Genomic DNA, 15,220 nt, shown 5'->3' with positions numbered 1-15,220 from the left:
AAAAATTTACATGCATCACATTGTATGGTTTGCACTTCACAATCAAGGAGGTGGGACCTTTCTATTCTATGCTGTGTCCTAAAAACCTCCACTCAGATCTATGTCAGTTTAAGCAGTGGGAGTTTTGCACGAGACTGACCATGTAATTAGCTGCTGTAAGCTTCATGGAGGGAATCTGTTCCTCAGCTGCTGTGCATGTCTGTGTTGCACATTCTTAACAAGCCTGGCAGAATCTAGTAGTCCTCGAAGAATACAATAGGATCATAATGCTATAACAGCAACTCGCATTTATATAGCACCTTTAACATAGCAAAATGTCCCAAGGTGCTTCAAGGAGCATTACCAAACAAAATTTGACACTGAGCCACAGAAGGAGATATTAGGGCAGATGACAAAAAGCTTTGCCAAAGAGGTAGGTTTGAGGGAGTGTCTTAAAGGAGGAGAAAAAATAGAGAGACAGAGAGGTGTAGGGAGTGAATTTCAGAGCTTAGGCCTGAGGCAGATGAAGACACAGCCACCAATGGTACGGCAATTAAAATTGAGGATGTGCAAGAGGTCAGAATTAGAGGATTGGAGAATACAGCTGCATTGGGTGGACAGATTGCTAACTCAAGCCCATAAACTGTGGTAACAACATCAGATGCACAAAATACGAGTGGTAGTTGGAAGCCAATCATCTCAGCCCCACGACATTGCTGCACTCTGTATGGGCAGGTTGGACCAATCAGATTTTATTACCACGAATGAAAAGTAGCACCTTGACATTTAGGAGATTGACTTAGAGTTGCCACCGAGCAGTAAGGTGCAGGTTAAAAGCTGAAATTCTTCACAGCAAGGGAGAGGAAGTTCTGAGAATATGTTGATCTGCAACATGCTTCCACATCTTTTACTGGCCAACTGTAGTGGCGTGGGCAGGAGCAGTCAACAGCGTGTTTGTTGCATCAACCAAGAAATGGTGGCAGGGAGGAGATGGGGAAATACTTACAGGAAGAAGGGATCAGCAGGGAAGAAGACTATTTTAAAAATGGAACTTGAGCATGGACGTATTTGTTCTTTATTTGTATCAGGTCTGAAAAGCAGTTGCACAGTCTGTGCGCACTGGTGCCTAATAAGGATTTTTCACAGAATTTACTGTAGTGTCATAAGTGTAGTGCGGAAATTGTAATGTAGACCATCTGAATTGCACTGTGGTTCAGTTGCTAAGTGCCAGCAAGATTCCTCTATCAATAAATAGATTGCTTGGGACTAGAGTAGTTTTAGACAACTTCTGTGTGGCACCTGGAGCCAAGACAGCGTCCCAGTTGCCAAAACACATCATGGTACCCATCAGAACTGCCTTTGTTAGTTTCTAGTGCGAGTCTGACACCTTGCATCTACTCAGTCTGGTAAGATGCAAACCAAAAAACAGATCCAGTGAATGAGAACAGTTGCACGTTTTCATATGCACGGCAGCATTCCAGTGTTTAAGGAAAGCAGAATTCCACAGCCTGCAGTTACTGGAACCTGACCTGCACCAGAAAGTGTTTAAAGTGCCTCGTTCCAGCTGGCCCCATAACTGCAACAAGGAAATAAGAGACGAAACATGTTTAGTCAAAGTACAGGGAAAGGTCGCAGCCCTCATTGTACTTGGAGTGTCTGATATTGTTTACCATCTGGTACTCAATCCATGGGATTGAGTTAGCAATCTGTCCACCCAAGGCAGCTGTATTGTGATCCTGTTGTACCTTTGCAGGGTTCAGGACCCTGGATTCTAGACCATTGGACTGCTGGATTCTTAAGAGTGCAAATATTCACGGTAACACCTAATTGTGTAGTCAGTCTTGTATAAAGCTCCCATTGCTTAAACTGACAGATCTAAAAGAAGGATTTTAGGGCATTGCACAGAATGTAAAAGACCCCCAGCTACTTAATATGAATAAAATCCTGCAGCTACAATGGGACAAGGATTAGTCGTATGGATAATATCTGGCTGAAACTTTTGAAAATACTATCATATATATTCCTGCAGTGTAATAGCACTAAGTATGATTTAACAAAAATTCAGATGTCTTTTCAATTCCAGATGTGTGCAGCATTTATATCTACCTGCATCGTGTACAGTGAAATGAACACGCTTCATTTTGGTCTGGCCATTTTGTGGATGCTTTCCCTTGGGTGGTGGTGGGGAGGAGTCTGGTTGTTTTGTTCAGAAATAATCAAGCTTGCTATTAACTGAACAGATGCAATGACTGTTCAAATCTGCAAAGGAGGGAGGCTGTGTTCGACATTGGTCTTTAGCCTCACAGATCTAGTTCAAATCTCGCCCACACTGATGAGTTGAAAGACTCATCTGTCTGCTGGGTGCAAAAGTTATCTGTAAAATGAGCTCCGGCTGTCTCAATCCAGCCCCTAGTGAGCATGAATACACAACACAAAGCTGCCCCAATTTGATACTAATTGTCGCTAAATTGCTTATCTCACTCTATGCATTCCCTACCCAAGCACATGCTAAGACTTCAAAACTGCGACCCTCCTCATCTCATTCAACCCTCTTATCCTAAACTTGAGACATCTGTGGCTCACTGATAGCACTCTTGTCTCTGAGTCAGAAGGTTATAGTTCAAGTCCCACTCCAGGGATTTGAGCACAAAATCTAAGCTGACGCTCCAGTCCAGTAGTCGGCGATGCCGTCCTTCAGATGAGATGTTAAACAAAAAACAGCAGGGGAGTTCTTGTCGGTGTCTTGGCCAATATTTATCCCTCAACTAGCATCACTAGAAAACAGATTATCTGTCCATTATCTCATTGCTGTTTGTGGGAGCTTGCTGTGCATAAATTGGCTGCTGTGTTTCCTATATTGCAACAGTGACTACACTTCAAAAGTACTTCCTTGGCTGTAAAGCGCTTTGGACGTCCTGAAGTTGAGAAATGCACTATAGAAATTCAAGTTCTTCCTTTCCTTTAAAATCCTAAGCTTGTGCCACCTGACCAATAGTTCTTGATTTAAGTAATTAGCATAAATTAGCATAATACACTCCTCAGTCTTGATGTTGCCACTTGTATCAGGAAGAATGGATATTTATTGGGTACAGCTTCATGAAAGTTTAGGACTTCAAAAGGTACTTCTGCTGAATAATGTTTATGCTATATGCTTACTGAAAAAAGCAGGATTGATTTTTTAACAATTTAGGGTACATCAAAGGACCTGATGTAAAGAAATGACGCTTCATCAACAATCCACACATTGCAGCTACAAGGACACAGAGGAAAGAGGCCGCAGAATCTGAATGTTGATATGTTTTGAATGCAGTTTTTGGGGCTGGAAAAAGGACTGTGAAATGATCCTTTGAACTAAAAGACAAAATTCTCCAAACACAGTACCCACATGTGTCATCTTACTGTGTGGCAGAAACCTAAGGAAATTTTTTTTTAAGGATTTTTTTTTTTAAAGCACAGCATAAGTCACGATAGAAAACGCAGGTGTTATACAAGGAAGCTGAAGCAGATGGAAGGAGATGAAAGTGCAATGTCCCGCTGAGTTGGGCGAGTGTAATCCCTTTGCAGCAAAACAGTCTCCCTTCAGAATCACAGCTGTCATCCAGTCTCAAAACCTCAATCAAACTAAAGATTGGAGATTGTCCTTTTGAGTTCCATATTGGCTAATTATTAGAATCTACAGTTCCCTTCATATTCACGGTCATGGGATGAGGTTGGTAATAGTCAGTCTAGAATACTGTAGTCTTAGAGTTCACTGGAAACTCTCTGATGCAGCCTTTAATATGTGAGGCAAAACTAGCTACTAAATTAGCTAATATTAGGCACAGCAACAACAGCTTGCATTTACATGGAGTCTTTAAGATAGTAAAACATTTCAAGGCACTTCACAGGAGCATTATCGGACATAATTTGAACAAGGTACTATGAATGCCCCTGTGAAAATGTCAAACCAACACAGAATTTAGTTTATTTTCTATTTCAATAATGTTTTGTTTGAACATTGAGGGAGCTAGACTGGAGGAAACATTGAGTTAGAAAGTGTGATGGAGCTGGATTAATATCAGTGGAGAATATCAATAACCAACGGGCAAACAGCAGATATGTCATTTCAATTGTTAATTCAGCTTGCTCATGCATATAGACACATTAACTTTTCCCAGCCAGTCCTCTGGTGGTGATGTCAGCATTAACTATATATCTCTATAGTGTCAAGCGCCGGAAGTTAAAATAATTTTTCTAACATTTGCTAACTGACGGTGTGACCTCCCTCTTCAATGCACAACGTTCTGGGAATGCAAATAAATTGGTATCGGTATATTTTTATTTGACAAAGAGTGATCATTTCCGGTCTTCACTTCATCCCTGTACTGGAATCACTGAAATCTGCTCCACTCCCAATCCCAGCCCAATAAACTGTAAGGGTAAGGGCTTGCCCCAGTACCCAAATATGCCTCGAGAGTCGGATGTCTTTATTTCCGAGCATGCAAGGAGAAGCCCTACTCTCACGAATGATTGTAGGGGTTCTGCAAGTACATTGTTCCAGTAGTCATTTTATACAGTTTTATAGGAGGTTTACTTGATGAACTGTTTCTTAATTACATCATCTCCCATCTATTGCCTTCCCTGATCTCATCCGGCCTTGGTTATATTATTCGCCTCGTCAACCTCTTAATTACCCTATTCATAGGATTCTTAGGCTATTCATAGGATTCGGGTGTCTCTCTCCTGAGCTCTTTACCTTCTGATTAGGTATTCATGTAATTCATGTGTCTAGCAGGCAAGCTTTCTCAAGTTACAGGGACCTAAGTTATGTCACGTATCCCGTGGTTCCCTATGCCAGTCTTCCCTACAAACTTAGCCCTTTAGTGGTTTTGATCACTCAGCTAGTGTCAGCAAATAAATGCTCAAATATTTGTAAATGCATAAGAGACGACATATACTACATATAAACACATCTCTCAAATCATAACATTGCTTATCAGTTTGACATGTTGAAGGATTTTAAATGAAATTGTTCCAAACTACAAGTATACAGGTCCAACAGGCGGTAAAAAAGGCAAATGGTATGTTGGCCTTCATAGCGAGATGATTCAAGTACAGGAGCAGGGATGTCTTGCTGCAATTATACAGGGCCTTGGTGAGGCCACACCTGGAATATTGTGGGCAGTTTTGGTCTCCTTATCTGAGGAAGGATGTTCTTGCGATAGAGGGAGTGCAGTGAAGGTTTACCAGACTGTTTCCTGGGATGGCGGGACGGACATATGAGGAGAGATTGAGTCGGTTAGGATTATGTTCGCTGGAATTCAGAAGAGTGAGGGGGGATCTCAAAGAAACCTATAAAATTCTAACAAGACTGGACAGGGAAGATGCAGGAAGGATGTTCCCAATGGTGGGGGAGTCCAGAACCAGGGGTCATAGTCTAAGGATATGGGGGTAAACCTTTCAGGACTGAGATGAGGAGAAATTATTTCACCCAGAGAGTGGTGAGCCTGTGGAATTCGCTACCACAGAAAGCAGTTGAGGCCAAAATATTGTATGTTTTCAAGAAGGAGTTAGATATAGCTATTGGGGCGAAAGAGATCAAAGGATATGGGGGGAAAGCGGGAACAGTTTACTGAGTTGGATGATCAGCCATATGATAATGAATGGCGAAGCAGGCTCGAAGGGACGAATAGCCTACTCCTCCTATTTTCTATGTTTCTATCCCTAAATTGCAATTATTCATCAATTGTTCAAGAACATGCAGATGGTAATTCTATTGAAATGCTCTTGCCCATTGAAGATATAATATTGTTAAACCAGCCTTGAACCAACGACAGGAAGTCTTGAGCTCTTAAATAGGATTTATGCCAATGTAATTAGTGAATGCACGTTGTTGTAATTCATTTCAAACTGGTTAACACTTGAGATTTTTACATTGAGATGCGGTTCACACTAAGTGAATGGAGCTGTTTACTTCTGGATGTGTGGAGCTAAGTAGTTATGCAGTTAGTTTTGACAATATGTTGTGGTTTTATACTGCATTTTAGAATACTCATGGACAAAGACGAGAGTGGTCCTAAAGGAAGAGTGCTAAATTGGGGGAAGGCCAACTATACCAAAATTCGGCAGGAGCTGGGGAATGTAGATTGGGAGCAGCTCTTTGAAGGTAAATCCACATTTGATATGTGGGAGGCTTTTAAAGAGAGGTTGATTAGCGTTCAGGAGAGATATGTTCCTGTGAAAATGAGGGATAGAAATGGCAAGATTAGGGAACCATGGATGACAGGTGAAATTGTGAGACGAGCAAAGAGGAAAAAGGAAGCATACATAAGGTCTAGGAGGCTGAAGAAAGACGAAGCTTTGAAAGAATATCGGGAATGTAGGACCAATCTGAAACGAGGAATTAAGAGGGCTAAAAGGGGTCATGAAATATCTTTAGCAAACAGGGTTAAGGAAAATCCCAAAGCCTTTTATTCATATATAAGGAGCAAGAGGGTAACTAGAGAAAGGATTGGCCCACTCAAGGACAAAGGAGGAAAGTTATGCGTGGAGTCAGAGAAAATGGGTGAGATTTTAAATGAGTACTTTGCATCGGTATTCACTGAGGAGAGGGACATGATGGATGTTGAGGTTAGGGACAGATGTTTGATTACTCTAGGTCAAGTCGGCATAAGGAGGGAGGAAGTGTTGGGTATTCTAAAAGGCATTAAGGTGGACAAGTCCCCAGGTCCGGATGGGATCTATCCCAGGTTACTGAGGGAAGCGAGAGAGGAAATAGCTGGGCCCTTAACAGATATCTTTGCAGCATCCTTAAACACGGGTGAGATCTCGGAGGACTGGAGAATTGCTAATGTTGTCCCCTTGTTTAAGAAGGGTAGCAGGGATAATCCAGGTAATTATAGACCGGTGAGCCTGACGTCAGTGGTAGGGAAGCTGCTGGAGAAGATACTGAGGGATAGGATCTATTCCCATTTGGAAGAAAATGGGCTTATCAGTGATAGGCAACATGGTTTTGTGCAGGGAAGGTCATGTCTTATCAACTTAATAGAATTCTTTGAGGAAGTGACAAAGTTGATTGATGAGGGAAGGGCTGTAGATGTCATATACATGGACTTCAGTAAGGCGTTTGATAAGGTTCTCCATGGTAGGCTGATGGAGAAAGTGAAGTCGCATGGAGTCCAGGGTGTACTAGCGAGATGGATAAAGAACTGGCTGGGCAACAGGAGACAGAGAGTAGTAGTGGAAGGGAGTTTCTCAAAATAGAGACGTGTGACCAGTGGTGTTCCACAGGGATCCGTGCTGGGACCACTGTTGTTTGTGATATACATAAATGATTTGGAGGAAAGTATAGGTGGTCTGATTAGCAAGTTTGCAGACGACACTAAGATTGGTGGAGTAGCAGATAGTGAAGGGGACTGTCAGAGAATACAGCAGAATATAGATAGATTGGAGAGTTGGGCAGAGAAATGGCAGATGGAGTTCAATCAGGACAAATGCGAGGTGATGCATTTTGGAAGATCCAATTCAAGAGTGAACTATACAGTAAATGGAAAAGTCTAGGGAAAAATTGATGTACAGAGATTTGGGTGTTCAGGTCCATTGTTCCCTGAAGGTGGCAACGCAGGTCAATAGAGTGGTCAAGAAGGCATATGGCATGCTTTCCTTCATCGGACGGGGTATTGAGTACAAGAGTTGGCAGGTCATGTTACAGTTGTATAAGACTTTGGTTCGGCCACATTTGGAATACTGCATGCAGTTCTGGTCGCCACATTACCAAAAGGATGTAGATGCTTTGGAGAGGGTGCAGAGGAGGTTCACCAGGATGTTGCCTGGTATGGAGGGCGCTAGCTATGAAGAGAGGTTGAGTAGATTAGGATTATTTTCATTAGAAAGACGGAGGTTGAGGGGGGTCCTGATTGAGGTGTACAAAATCATGAGAGGTATAGACAGGGTGGATAGCAAGAAGCTTTTTCCCAGAGTGGGGGATTCAATTACGAGGGGTCACGAGTTCAAAGTGAGAGGGGAAAAGTTTAGGGGGGATATGCGTGGAAAGTTCTTTACGCAGAGGGTGGTGGGTGCCTGGAATGCATTGCCAGCGGAGGTGGTAGACGCGGGCACGATAGCGTCTTTTAAGATATATCTAGACAGATACATGAATGGGCAGGAAGCAAAGAGATACAGACCCTTAGAAAATAGGCGACATGTTTAGCTAGAGGATCTGGATCGGCGCAGGCTTGGAGGGCCGAAGGGCCTGTTCCTGTGCTGTAATTTTCTTCTTTGTTCTTTGCATTGTGTTGATTTTTCTTTTAAGTTGTTTTCAGTGGCTTTTGCCTTTCAGATATTTTAACTGTGAATATTTTGTGTGGTAGTCATCCCAATTTTTCAGGTAGATTATGTTAGTACTTTGGACTGCGAGGTAAGACTATGCATGGCCCAGGCACAATGCATGTTTAATGGTTGAGGAATCTGGTATTCTTTTCGACCAAAGAGAAAAGAGGAGCCTTACCTAACTTGTAATCTTGTTGACTTGGGACCACTGGACTGTTTTCACCTCCTGGGTGATGGATTGGGTGTTTGAGGGAGATGGGGATTAGTCCAAGTGAACTGCCATAAGAAAGCTTTAAACTTAGCACTGATGGCCACAGAGAGTAGATCAAATAACAGAATGCTCACATTTCGAGCATTGTATGACAGCCATCTCAGACCAGTACTGATGGTAACTAATCATTCAATAATAAGTGGTTACAAAAATTCAGAAGAATACTCAGTGTTACTAGGCAATAAGTGGCTGGTGATTCTATATTTGTAATGAATACTCTCTCTATTTTTAGTGCCAAATCATATTTGAAAAATCACAAGGACTATTTACAATATATGAACAGAAGTTACTGACTTTTAACTTCAGCTGATGTGTTGTCTGTATACCCTTCCCCCCCCCCCCCCCCCCCCCCCCACCTCCAGTACAAATATTAAATTATGTTAAAGCTAAATAGTTGTGAAAATGCCCTCAAGTGTCACATATCCCCAGGCAACACAGTCGCAATCCAGCCTCAAACCCACACTGGAACTCAATCTCTCCTTTGCCCTGAGGTGACCAAAGTGCCATTGTCAGACACCATTTTAAAGCAGGATTTCAAGCTTTCCAGCTCAAGATTTTGTCTAATTAATTAATCCCTGAGGGACTATCTGGCACTGCATTGCAAGACTGTTGATTCAAACCAGGTTCCATTTATTTACTGCTGATTGCAACTTAAATGCAATTTGCTTATCTGTTTGTCTTAATGTCTATATAATAAAAAAAACTCAAAAGTCAAAAAATTAAAGCTTGAGCATCTGGACAGTGTGGTTGTGTGTTTTAGAAATGTTGCTGGAAATTTCTATGTATTATCCATAATAATCGAAACCAAAACCACAGACTTTAAGACTGTACAGAGAGTTCTATTGTCTAGAACAAGAACCACAAATGATGAAAACTTGCCAATAGTTTGGGACTGGATAATTATCCCTGTGACGTCGTCATTGAGAGACCCTCACTCGGTGCTCAAAGGTGGTAAGTGTGGCTCTCAAAAGGACTGTATGTGCTTTGGCTCTGGCAAAATAGCCAAAGAACAATGAAGGTTACCAGTTTTCCCTTTAGCTTCACCATTACTGTACTCTTTGAACAGCACAAATGTCTGGGCACCATTGGTAATGTTTGTCCAAAGGGTTTGAGAGTGGTCTTGAAAGCATCTGAAACAGGCACTTCGATTAAATCGCTTTAATTTTTTTCTTGTTTCTAGTGAGAAGAGGCACTTGCAAGTGAAGGCGTGTGACCCTATTCAATGTTCCATGCATGGAAAGAAGTGTACCATCATTGTGGAGACTAAGATCAACCAATCAAAGCCTGACTTCACAAAGACACGTTCAGGATTTGTCCTTTCCTGGCCTGGAAACTAGCAAAGCCTGGGCCTTCCTTAGTTTCATCCGGTTCAAAATCAGAATACCAATCAGAGTCAACATCGGCTGGCAACATTAATGATGGGGAAAAAGGCCAGAACCAGTCCACATTAAACATTATAAATACTCAGTGCAGAAATAATTCTTTCCAGTAGTCATAGTTCTTCTGTCTGGCCTGCATTAACTTCTTTGCTGTATTTAATATTCCTTGTAACACTTTGATCTCTACCAGCTGAAATTGGCTTTGTCTCTTTTTCCCTCTTTTCCCTCATTTGTAGTTCCTGGGTCTCCTTAAATGTGGTGATCGTGCACAGCAGGCTCTAGTCTGTAGTTTTTCAGGGTTCTGAACTTTTGCACTCACTATTTATTGCCTTATTTTTTTAAAAAAAGTAAACCCTATTTTAATAATTGAAAGATATAGAGCAAGATTCCACTGTATGAAAATGATAGATGGGCTTACAGATTTAGAATCCATGTCCCATTTTAATATGTGCGCCAGAACTTGTGGTAGTCTGGTTTCATGTGTCCATTTAGTAATGCACCAGTTAGGTCCAAATATCTGCTAACCTTACTATGTTTGGGATATTTTGTTAGACTGAGACTGTTGTCTGAAGATAGAGTCAAACAGTTCATTTTCCAGCTCTTGTGCTGCGTGACCAATTAGATATGGTCACTGTTCAACTTCAATATAGTTTCTAAAAGAAAAACTAAGTGGCCTTTCTTATGTCTAGTATCTGTAAAGGAACAAAAACTCTAAATTGCAAAGTATTTTCCACTTTTGATTATAGTTTTAAAGAGGTTATTTAATGTCAGTCATGCTGTGTAATATTGGACAATGAACATTGGACCAAATTTTGAACCAATCTTAGTTTTATCGCACCTCACATTTTGCCCCACCTCCCCTGCACTTTCAAGCTATCCTGTTGGCTTGATTTCATCAAAAATTGGAGACCTCACCACAGCTTCTGGTAACAATATCACATCCTGCTTGCAGAGGAAGTGAAACTGTGTCAACTTTTCGAGCATAAAAGTATGTTCAAAGCTAGAATTTTTTTTTTTTATCATACAGCACCGTGTATCAGAAGCTCACAGTGAAAGAACAGTGATTATTTTTCTTTTGCGCTATTTCCTGATTGTGGAATTTTGTCCACAGAACAGGGGACCAAATTTCTGCGGGGCTCCCCGATTTGTGGCCAAAAGATTGGCAGAAACCTCCAGAGAAATTATATGAATAGCTGTTGCCGCTGTTTCTCCAAGGGTTTCCCAGCAAAGTTACAAAGGGAAATCGGAAGCACCTCAGTGTTAAATGTGGTTAATATTTGGGTGTTGCTGTAATCTGGAAAAATGTTGAAATAGAAATTCACACAGCAGGTGAAAGAAAAATAACAGCAAAGCAAGTTGATCAGCATCTGAAAGTGACAAATAGGTTAACATTTCACAAAAAGTGTTCTGATAAGGAGTCACAGCCCAGGAATGAACCTGGATGCTTCCCTAGATGTTGATTGACTTGTGCATTTCCAGTGGGATAGTTTGCTGTATAACTTTGGCATAAACTCCTGTAGTGTCAGCCTTGGTTGTGGTAGAAATCTCACCTCTGAGTCAGAAGATTGTGTATTCGAGTCCCACTTCAGTACTTGAGTACATATTACCGAGGGAGTGTTGCACTGTCAGAATTGCTGCCTTTCAGATGATACATTAAATCAAGGCCCATTCTGTTTTCTCAGGTAGGTGAACATAAAAGCTTTGAGGAAGAGCAGGGGAGCGCCAATATCAATTCCTCAGCTGGTCATTCGTTTCAGTGTTGTTTGTGAGACCTTGCTGTGTGCAAATGGTTGCTGTGTTTGCTTACAAAACAACATGCTTCATTGGCTGTTAAATGCTTTAGGACATCCTGACGATGTGAAAGGCACTACAGAAATACGAGTTCATTCATTCTTCCTGTATTTTTGCAGTCCACATAACACAAATGCAGTCCTTTAAGAATGATGTCAGATCCATGGCAACTGGTGATAAAAGGACATTGTACACAGTAGCAGCAGATCGGACTTGATCATTACAGTTTTGAAAAAAATGGTAAATACGATTTCTGTTGAAACTTTCAACTCTGCATTTTAAGCCACTTCCCTCTTGCAGGCCAATGTTATCAAAAGCCCTCGATGAGATCATTTTCCTGTCATTACTATTTTTCTCTAAATTATTTAAATTATTGTGAAGCTGGGAAGACTGAAGTTGTAACTACCCACTCGTTACAGCTTGACCCTGTGGTCAGTCTCCATGTGCTACTGTGGCAAATGCAATAGGCTCATTGTCCAGTCTGCAAACCCATCTAATCCAGTCAGTGATCACAGCCAGCTGGGCAAAGAGTGTCCTAGATTATAATTTAAAAATAAATAAAAGCTTTATCTGTTCTTCAGACAATGTGGTTATATATACTCATTAAAAAAATGCCATTCCTTTTAGCAAAAATGTTTGCTTAAATGGACTCAGCTGTATTAAAAGGCTTTTACAAAAATAGGAACTTTTGCAAGAATTAGATCCCTAGATCTATGACCCTTATGTTGGTATGTCGGTACAGGTACCATATAACCAACACTGGATATAAATCAGCTGCATTTAGTATATACTATCCTGTAACATTACAGAACTATTTTACTTAGCTTGTGAAGAAAATCTCACCGATGATTCACTCTCGTCAATAGCCTTTCTTTTTACGTGTCAATTTTGGAAAGAATAGATCAAGCCACTTGGTGGAGAGGAGATTGTGGGTTTTACTTTCTGTCCATATGCAGACTAATCCTGGCAAATCAGTAAGCAGTGCTACTAATTAATACTCAGCTGTATTTCAATTAAAGAATGAATGACCAAATATACACACACAATGCACACTGTGACATCAACTTGTCATCGGTCAAATGTTGATTATTATTTATTTCGCTTGCACTAAAAATGCTTGATGCATCTTCAGTAATCTGCAATGTTGTGTTGAATGGCCAATGCTTTTTCCAGCCTCGGAAGGATTTTATTTTAACTTTCAGAGCTCATGGTTGATGGGATGTTGTGCATTCCTGCTCAGCTAAGATACCAAACTGATGATCTATTATTGACCAAGTTGTACAGTTACCACATTTTGTTAGAGTTACTCTTTGTCAAATATCACCATACAATTAGAAGTTATTATCGTGAGTAAAACGACACTTCTTTCACCTTTGGAACCTGAAGTCGGGTTTCTAAGCCTGCATGTGACTTATTCTCTTCGCCCAGAGGCCATAAGGGTGACTGACCATGGGCATTGCCAATATCAGTCTAATGTTAGAATTACGGTGCAGGAGTTGAGGCAGTTGAGAGGGAGCTCTAAATTACACCTGGTATAGTGGCGTAGGAAGTGCGCAATGTCATAGGCTGCCCAGAGGGTAACTACCCCAGCATTTTGTCTTCTGCCACCCCAATCCCCACCACAGTCAAATGCATGCAGACCAGCTATGGTGATGTGCCAGATAGTTGAACATGTTGGCCTTGTACGGTGGCACCTGATTTTCCTTCAACAAATCTATTTGGGAGGAGGGGGGCTGAACACCAGAAATGAAATAAAATGAGCCAGCAACACAACACTGCTCGTCAAGTGCCTAAATACCCCAGAATTCAAGTGATTAGAACATTTGCACCTTGGATCTGTAGGTATTTACCTTGTCTTAGATATTGCCAATTGTAATAAAATGGTGTATTTAATCACTAGTGTATCATGTATAAATCAGCTTTATATTTAGAAATTTAATATACAGAGTTCAAATTAACCATGAAATATGGATACTTGCTACTTAAACACAATATCAGGAGCACAACTTGTTTGTAACCTGACGTTTTTTTTTCTGTTCTTTTGCTTAAATCAAAGGTTATGGTGCAATTTTAATTGATATACTCTTTAAATTTGTAAATTAGTTGTATTTCTGATATATTTTGTCCAGTTATAGCCTTGATAGGATATACAATGAATTTATTTTCGTAATTGCTTGAAATGTTCCAAACTAGAAAGAAAAGTTAGTGCTTTCCTTAATTAAAAATCATTCCTAAGTATTCTTTGTTGTGTGTTGAATCTTTTGTGGTTTGTGCAGTTCAAATGTATCTGTACCATGTATCAAATTTTAATCATTCACACACAATGCAACATGAAACAGATGAAATACCCCCTGTAAAGCCTGGCTTGGGTATAAAATTAAAACCCGACCCGGGTCCGAGTCCTTTAATTTTTTTAAATACCCGACCCGAACCCAACACATGTATTCAGGTTTGGTCCAGTAGCCAGGCTTTACTGCAGAGTGCGGAGTCCATACTGCATGTTTCCTGCCTTGACATCCAGAATGTTCATTTGAAGATTACTTCCCAGAGCAAGGCAGCACTGTCCACGTCCAGCCCAGCCCGACCTGACCCGGGAGTGAGACGCGACCCAACCCGAACCTGACACGTCATTGGGTCTGGTTGGGTTCGGGTCGGGTAGCCACACTTTACCCCCCTGTAATTCCCCACACAGTGAAATCTCAATTTTAGCTATTCAAAAAAATTGCTGGATAAACAGCTGGTAGGGTATGGGTTTAGAAGGTATTTTAAAATTGGAAAACCAAAATGGATAGTACCCACAAGATTGGGGAAAGACAGAAGAGAAGATGTCATATATTGAGAAGTAGCGGTTAAGTAATAAAATGCATTATTAAAACCCCCTACATTGTGGGAGGGAGAAAAGGCTGAGAGATAAGGAATTCAAAACAGTTGAGGTTCCAGGAAAGAGTAGGGGGATGGAGTAATGAGAGGGATGAGTATGTAGGATGGCTTCCTTCTGGTACAGAAGAAACAAGGAACAGAACATCAGATACCACTGGCCTTAGGAGTAACCATAAAATAATGAGTCATATGAACGGTTATGACAGCAGGTGACGAGCTCTTTCTTGTGTCTTGTTCAGAAATGGATGAAAGGTGTTGGAGCTCGCCCAGAAATAGTAGCAGTATTCAAGTCTGAATGGCTTCGGTCTTATGAAGAGCAAAGTGCTGATTAGGAAAAAGAAGTCATAAATTTGGGCTGTGAGAGGTTACTTTTTCTTGTGCTCCTCCCAGAAGCAAGCCTTCACTTCCTACAAACTGAATCATGACCTTATAGTGTGAGATCAGCAATGCATCTTAAGTTGCTGATATGCTTAGTGCACAACAGTGACACATGTTTTGCACTCTTCTAGTGTCTACAACTGATGGGCAAATAACACGCTGACACACTGCATATCTCAGGCTATGATCAACAAGTTGGGTTTATCAAAAAGTGAAATTAAATAAGTTTGTGTAA

At 41.0% G+C, this 15,220-nt stretch overlaps 1 protein-coding gene across 1 annotated transcript in view; it reads left to right on the top strand.

Moving 5' to 3' along the window:
* The window catches only part of LOC137348057 (unconventional myosin-Id-like), a 552,237-nt gene extending 538,308 nt beyond the window's left edge, over nucleotides 1–13,929 (top strand). The window contains exon 22 of the mRNA XM_068013182.1: nucleotides 9,738–13,929. Coding sequence (XP_067869283.1) covers nucleotides 9,738–9,894 — 157 coding nt within the window. The 3' untranslated portion in view covers nucleotides 9,895–13,929. The remainder of the gene's footprint in view (nucleotides 1–9,737) is intronic.
* Nucleotides 13,930–15,220: the final 1,291 nt, after the last annotated feature.

The sequence above is a fragment of the Heterodontus francisci genome, chromosome 33 (genome assembly GCF_036365525.1).
Source record: "Heterodontus francisci isolate sHetFra1 chromosome 33, sHetFra1.hap1, whole genome shotgun sequence".
In the NCBI taxonomy this organism is placed as follows: Eukaryota; Metazoa; Chordata; class Chondrichthyes; order Heterodontiformes; family Heterodontidae; genus Heterodontus; species Heterodontus francisci.
Note: the sequence above shows the minus strand (reverse complement) of the source record. Positions and strands in the feature narration are given on the sequence as shown.